This window comes from Solanum pennellii, chromosome 4 (genome assembly GCF_001406875.1).
Source record: "Solanum pennellii chromosome 4, SPENNV200".
NCBI classification, from domain to species: domain Eukaryota; kingdom Viridiplantae; phylum Streptophyta; class Magnoliopsida; order Solanales; family Solanaceae; genus Solanum; species Solanum pennellii.
In genome coordinates, this window is record NC_028640.1 from 7535599 (window position 1) to 7543389 (window position 7791).

Here is a 7791-nt window from a genome sequence, read left to right on the forward strand (position 1 = left end):
AGTCTTGATGCCTTGAACTTCCGGCATGGACTAGCTTTTTAGTTATTTTTGTTCTTAGACATTCTTAGTTTAGTAATTTGAGATAGATGTTCTTGTGATGATGACTTCCAGATTTTGGGGAATTAATAGATGTTGATTTGTTTTATTTAATGAGTTTAAGTCTTCCGCATTATTTTCTGTTAATATATGTTAAAATGATAAGGGTTAGATTGGTTGGTTCGCTCACATAGGAGGGAAACTGTGAGTGCCAGTCGCGGCCCCGGATTTGGGTCGTGACATTAGTATATCAATCAATAATCATAATAATACTAAAAAGCATCGGTAAAACATTCATGCCTGGTAATCAACTATAAATTATGAACAAAAATTTAAAGAATATCACTTACTTTATTGATGAGTAGTCGAGATGATTAGCTCGTGCTGATAACATTTAGTAAAATATAAACAATATACTATAAATAATATCGATAAAAGATATGAAGAGTAGAATATAGAGATCATCTTATTCAAATGTCTTCTTGTCTTATTTTTATAATAAATAAATATATATTCTTATAAAAAAATTCATAGAATCTAGTGAATACATATAGATAATAAGTATTCAATAAATTTATAACAAAAATAAAAACATAGATTTATGAAAGCAATTTTTGCTAGATTTAACTTAATTATCCATATTAATGATGAACGAAATTAAAGCAGTCTAAAAATCGTAAAAACAGAGTTGTGAAATAGTAGTTGAACAAATTCATATTTTTTTTTGAAAAAAAAGTTTGAAATATATTTGAATTTGACTAAGATTGTTGTAACAATACCGAATCTTGAAAAGAACTTTTTATCCTCTACACTATTTAATATTGTATTTTAAGAGTACATACATGTCCACGTGGACATCATAAATATTGCATTATTAGAAATAGTAACATGTCCACGGGGTCACATATATACCTTTAAAATACACTATTAAATAGTGCGGTTAAAAGGTCTTCCGTAAAAGTTGCTAGCAATTTCGGTCAAAATTAGAGTATAGTATAGCATCTATAAATTAATATAGGTGGAACCATGAAATTTTATCAGTTTATTGAGATATTATTTAATGGATAAATCAATATTTATTAATTTAAAGAATGATTTACGATATAATGAAGATTAATTTTGATTATATCAAAATCATTGTATCTTACTAATTTATGTATCATATTTATTGATTTCACATTAAAAAATATCATAATAAAGTACAACGAATACATTAAAATCATGTATCTTACTAATTTCAACCTTGTGATGTTGGGATAATTAGAGCTTTCAAGATTTATTATCGTAACAGATTTTATCATAGGATATTGGAAGACTATGAAGTAGGATAAACTGATCTAACAAAGACTAATGTATTGGATGCTCTCAATTTTGCAATCCCTGCTTGAACAAAAATGTTCAGCAAAAGACAATAGCAAATTATTTTCGACACTGTAAAATCCATTTGAGGGATGCAATTTTTTAGAATTTGAATGAACCCACTTGTGAAAACATGTTGATGAACTTGAGGTCATGATTAATTATCCCGATTACCACTGTAAAATGGATGTCAATAACTTGTTGGATTATCCATGTGAAAGTGATACATGTTCAGTGTTCAGAGCTTATGAGAAATTATGAATACCATAAAAAAATAGTGTTGATGATGAAGTTGAAGATGATATTATACCTTTGGAATCAATTACGTGTAAGGAAACACTTATCGCATCTAGAACTCTTCACAACTATATGATGCAGTTCGAAAAGACAACACCGGAGCTCTTGGCTGCAATAAGAAAGTTAAGATGAGCTTCATCTAGATTTAAATTTTAAGAAAAAAGAGAATACAATATAAAATAAATTGTCTTAGATATATTTGTACTTTTAAGGAATTATTGATTTATAATATTAATGAGACCATATATTTATATAAGGGTCTTTTTAATTATATTATCTTATTATCTTATCGAAATTGATAATTTTTTCTAATTGTCCAAGTCGGGGGCAAGAGAAAAATATTATTTTAGACGGATTATTAATTTACCGAGTATTTTTAAAGACCCTTTTCCCTTTTTCTTTTATAATTTTTTAATTACAATATTCTCATTATTTTCCCCTTTTTCCCCTCTTACCCATTAACCCCTCCTCTCTCTTCCCGTTGATAAACCCTCCCTGCTGCTCCTCCGCCGGAGCGCCACCGCGAAGTCTACCTCTCCTTATCAACACTGAGTAGCATATTCCGGTGACCTGTAAGTTTCTCTATCTTTAGCTCTATTTGTCAACATCGAACTAATTGGTCCGCCTCTGATTCAATGTCCTATCGGCGATTTTTGCTGTCTATTTCGAGCTAATGCGACTCACACAGCTACTTATTATCCCAAGAAACAATAGTTCGATTTCTCAACAAATCACTGTCATGTAAAATAGAAGAAATGCTATGTCAAGGAGCATTGCATCTTCACTGGATGTGAACATATCATAAAAAGAAGTTACAGTTCTGATTCAATTTTGTAAATGTTTTTAGGTGTTTTGTGCATTTGTGTTTCATTTGTTTGCTATAGTTGATTGGAACATTCAGCATCACTTTTCCTTTTAATAAGCATGCATAACTGTTCATTTAGCTGATTGGTTTAACGAAATCTGGTAAAACTCACAAAACAAGGCTGAAACTTGAGGAAGATGAGTTGGGATTTCGTTATTTGGCCTGTGGGATGACTTGCATAATTCAAAGAAAAATAGCATAACTTGATATTCTGGAAAATTAGTTGTACTATAAATAGGGCATTATATGAGCAAAATAAATTCTTGAACTACTCAGTCAGGAAGTAGGTTTGAGATTATTTCTGATTGATGTCTGAAGTGAATGGATATGCACTGTTTGAACTTCTCTTTGATCAGGATATGGATGCTATGGATGCTGAGGATGAAGTTCCTGTTTCAACTTCAGAAACTTCAACTCTAGTTGATGATAATTCAACTGTGGTTAATGCTATAGGTGCAGTTAATCTTCAACCAGTTCCAGCTGTCATTCCACCAGTTGTTCCGACGGTTATCCTTCCTCCTGTCGTGCCTGCAATTGCTCCAAGGCTTGCAGTTCCTACCCCTATTCCTCCCCCATTAGCTCCGTTGCCTGTTCGTCCACCTGTCCTTAGGCCTCCGGTAGCACAGAATGGAGAAATGCAAGAGAATGATTCAGATTCAGACCTTGAAGAAATGGTATCCGGTCGTGGTGCTGCGGGCTCCACGCAAGAATATGAGATCTCTGAGGAGAGTAGAATTGTCCGAGAGAGGCAGGAGAAGGCCCTGCAGGAGCTTCTCATGAAGAGACGTGCTGCTGCGCTTGCAGTTCCCACAAATGATATGGCCGTTCGAGCTCGACTGCGAAGGCTTGGTGAACCCATAACTCTCTTTGGAGAAAGGGAGATGGAAAGAAGGGATCGACTGCGGATGCTTATGGCAAGGCTTGATGCAGAAGGGCAGCTGGAAAAGCTGATGAAAGCTCATGAGGATGAAGAAGCTGCAGCTTCTGCTGCACCAGCAGAGGAGGAGGATATTCAATACCCTTTTTACACAGAAGGATCAAAAGCACTTTTAGATGCTAGGGTAGAAATCGCGAAATATTCTTTAGTTAAGTCAGCTTTACGTCTCCATCGCGCAAAGAGGAAAAGGGATGATCCAGATGAAGATGTGGATGCAGAGGTTGATTGGGCTTTAAAGCAAGCAGGGAGCCTGGCCCTTGATTGCAGTGAAATTGGAGACGATAGACCCCTTTTTGGATGCTCGCTTTCACATGATGGAAAGATGCTTGCGACCTGGTATACTTCTGAGCCTGTCTGTCTTGCTTTAAATGACCCTAACCCCACTCCCATTATTTTATTTCTATTTCGAGGGTGCTCTTTTCCTTGTTCTTTCTATTTCTTTTGGGGGGTGGGGGCTTCCCCGGTGGGTGGGATAGAATCCATGGATTGTTTTTAGTTGGATACTGCAGGTTCCAGTGTAGATTCATATACTAAAAAACCTGTTAGTGTTCCCCAATTCTGTTTCTTCACGTCTATTGACTTGAGTGGAATATACTGCTTTAATTTTTTTTGGCCAGTCATTCCCTATTAAATCTTGTGAAAAAACATGGTTAGTGGGACTGGGATGTAGTTGTTGATTCCCATATTAAATCTAACAGATAGATGTTCGATTGTTTCAAGATCCTACCAAATGAATGGAAGAAGGATTTTTTGTTCCCGTAAGCAAAAAATTTTCATGCTATATTAGAGTGTCCTTTAACAGTTATGACTTACGAGTATGGATTCAAGCAACACATGACACTTCTTCCCCCTTTTCTCCTGTATTCAGTTCTCTGAGTGGAATAGCAAAGATATGGAGTATGCCTCTAGTGCAAAAGGTTTCCACTCTAAAAGGTCACACTGAACGAGCTACTGATGTTGTGTTCTCTCCGACAAGCAATTATTTAGCTACTGCATCTGCTGACAAGACCGCAAGGTTATGGAACTCAGAAGGTTCTCTCCTCAGAACTTTTGAGGGGCATTTGGACCGTCTAGCTCGGATTGCTTTTCATCCTTCTGGAAAATACTTGGGCACAGCTAGCTTCGACAAAACTTGGAGATTATGGAATGTGGAGAGTGGTGAAGAGCTGCTTTTGCAAGAAGGTCACAGTAGGAGTGTTTATGGATTGTCTTTTCACCATGATGGTTCATTAGTGGCATCATGCGGGTTGGATGCACTTGTTCGAGTGTGGGATTTAAGGACTGGGCGAAGTATTCTTGCTCTAGAAGGCCACGTAAAACCGGTTAGTCTTTCTTTGATGTGTGGTGTCCTTTTTCCCTCATATGCTTTAGGGATTATAGGAAGACATAAAATATGAATTCTGCTACTTATTTTATTCATTGGTTCCAGGTTCTTGGTGTCAGTTTTTCACCGAATGGTTATCATTTGGCTAGTGGTGGTGAAGATAATACCTGTCGTATTTGGGACTTGCGGCAGAGAAGATCTTCTTACATCATACCAGCTCACTCCAATCTTATCTCTCAAGTTAAGTTTGAGCCTCAGGAGGGATACTTTTTGGCTACAGCTTCGTATGATATGACTGCTAAGGTATAACTTCAAGTCTTTCATGAGTGTGCTGCTTCTTGGATCTTTTTTTGTTGCTTGTTTTTATATTTTAAATCTTGAACATATATTTCAGGTATGGTCATCAAGAGATTTCAAACCTGTAAAAACACTTTCTGGTCATGAAGCAAAAATCATGTCATTGGATGTTGCATCAGGTAAGTTCCATTTGATTTCTAGCTATTGTTACCTTTTCATGGAGTGGGACAGTATCTTGAAGGCATTTAAGAAGTATATAGATTGTGCTTATTATATGTTTTCCCTCTTTGGTCATTCCTCTCAATACAACAATTGTGCGTCTCGTGTGCTTTCTTAAGCTATACTGAGATAATAATGTATTAACCTGGGAACGACTGTGTAATTATTGATGTTAGTTCTTTTTTCACAGTCTGAGATGTCTTGCCTTGTGATTCCATGTATGGTAAGGAAGAAGCTAACCCACTTTCAGAACCAAAGAGCATTAACAAATGAATGATCAGATTTATGATTATCTTTCACTTGATATGAGAGAGATGTTAAATTAGTCATAGCACCCTTTTGGTAATTGCACTAAAGCCGAGCTTTTATTGTTGGACCAAATCTTGTCTCTCTTCTGCTATCATTGTACATATGTTTAACGATAAGCATACCTTATAATTTGAAACATAGCCACTTGCTCTAGATCTACATTCATGAAAGTCAATTTGAATGAATGTGAAGTACTTGCTGTTTACTTTTCTCTGCCTTTCAGTTATCATTAACTTTGTAGTAATTTTATGCCGGTCCCCTAATTTTGTTCAGAATTATATTTTGCCTTGCTTCTCTTAATGTTAATGAAGAAAGTGTTTTCTATGACGGGCTTATTCCATGCTATCCACCCTCGTCAAAAAGAAGAAGAAACAGAAACTGATTTCAAGAATCTCAAACCTTTGCTTGACATTTCACAAATGCTAATTTGTCTATTTCTCTTTTATTTGGTGCCAGATGGACAATTCATTACAACCGTGTCTTATGATCGAACAATCAAGCTATGGTCAAGCAAAAACATTGAGAAGGAAGAGAAAATGGATATGGACTAGATTTTCACCTTGCTACCATTTTCAGAGATCATCAAGAAGAGTTGAGTATGTTGATTTATGTGTTACGAATATCTGTAGAAAATTGAAGCACATAGGCCCTTTGCTGGTTTTGTATTTTGTAAAGCCTTTGTCAACCAAATGATGTAGTGACATCCTCTTCTGTTCAAGACGGACCCAAGGATTTCGTTTGTTTGCTGATCCGTGGGTCTTGACTTCAGAACACCACGAGACAGTTCTTGTACTGCAATTGTGGTGTGCAGATTTTCAGTGCATTTCCGAGAAGATAGAGAAATTAAAGAACATTATGAGAAACTTTTACAATTTTCATTGGTCTGACCTGTTTATGAAAGTGCTTTTCTCGAATCCTTCATCAGTGTTTGTAAATAACAAATTAGGCAAAGATCGTTACAGGCATAATTACCAAGATGAATACGTCTTGCAACATCAAAATCTTACAAAGAAAGCTAAGTACAACATTGCAGTTTCTAACAAAATTCTCCTAGGGAATCAGTATAGGTTACAAGTTTCAACTATCATGCATGAATGTATATGGCTGTCACTTTCTTCAAAATACGGTATCTTCGTTTCTTCATAAAATTAAAAAAAACTCTTCACGCAGGTTTAAGTTAAATCTTCTGATGGAGTTGAAATAGCTGCTCTCGTATCACAGCTTCATTTGTACCAACCCGTAAGGAGCCATCTCAGCAGAAAACAGAAGCCACAGCAGATGGCCTGTAAGACATACATTTGTTACTCTTAACAATCCTTCCACATATAAGAACTTATCTGACGAGATCATGTATATAGCTATCTATGCACATGAACAGTCGAATAAAGGAGGGAATTAGAAGTAATTCACGAGCTAAATGATTGAGAATGCTACAATCAGCATTATTGTTATCATAACTAGAAATGTATCATTGTTTTTGTGATTTAAGAACAGTCGTGGGAGGTAACAGGCAACGACTGCATAATAGAACTGAACATCCCTGTTGGTTTATAGATGAGAAAAAAATGTCAAGAAGAGAAAGAAAGAGGAAGTTGTTTACCTGGAAGACTAGTAGCGTGACACAAAGGGACTGTTCTGACATTCTGCCCAATTGCCTTAAGAAAAGGTTCACTAGCGTCCCATCATTTGTTCCGGTCAATAAGCCAGTCTTAGGATCGAACCTGAAAGGATACAAAGATTAGTTAGTCCAGACACAAACAGGAATTCCAAAAATTCAGCTGCTTCAATTAGAGAACTTACTTAGGGAGCCGATGCCTTGGACAAGGTACAATACCAGCAAGCTGAAAGGAATTCAAGGGAGTTGAGAGTACTTAGAGATCCAGAATTAGTTTAAACTATGAGTGTGTTTGGTACGAAGTTTTCCAATTTTCTCATGTTTGGTTGGGACAAAATCTTGGAAAGGAAAATGTTTTCCAAATCAACTCATTTTCCTCAAAATTAAGGAAAATGACTTCCTTTCAAAAATTAAGGAAAACATTTTCCAAAACTCTCCTCCAATTTCAAATTTATCTTTTTTGGGGAAAAACATTAATTTGAAAAAAATATTTTCAATTTCAAAATTTTATTTTTCATTCGATCCCTGACAGC

The 7791-nt window shown here is 35.8% G+C and overlaps 2 protein-coding genes across 2 annotated transcripts in view; one reads left to right on the forward strand and one right to left on the reverse strand.

Annotated features, from left to right (window-relative positions):
- Window positions 1-2091: 2091 nt before the first annotated feature.
- LOC107017856 (U4/U6 small nuclear ribonucleoprotein PRP4-like protein) lies at window positions 2092-6557 on the forward strand. Its single transcript, XM_015218135.2, has 6 exons — window positions 2092-2264; window positions 2914-3830; window positions 4363-4816; window positions 4924-5121; window positions 5213-5294; window positions 6100-6557. The coding sequence occupies exons 2-6, from the start codon at window positions 2917-2919 to the stop codon at window positions 6192-6194; spliced, it is 1743 nt and encodes a 580-aa protein (XP_015073621.1). The 5' UTR covers window positions 2092-2264; window positions 2914-2916; the 3' UTR covers window positions 6195-6557.
- Window positions 6558-6569: 12 nt separating this feature from the next.
- Window positions 6570-7791, reverse strand: part of LOC107017857 (UDP-N-acetylglucosamine--dolichyl-phosphate N-acetylglucosaminephosphotransferase) — a 7119-nt gene continuing 5897 nt past the window's right edge. The window contains exons 9-11 of the mRNA XM_015218137.2: window positions 7444-7484; window positions 7244-7364; window positions 6570-6926 (exon numbers count right to left, since the gene is read on the reverse strand). Coding sequence (XP_015073623.1) covers window positions 6867-6926; window positions 7244-7364; window positions 7444-7484 — 222 coding nt within the window. The 3' untranslated portion in view covers window positions 6570-6866. The remainder of the gene's footprint in view (window positions 6927-7243; window positions 7365-7443; window positions 7485-7791) is intronic.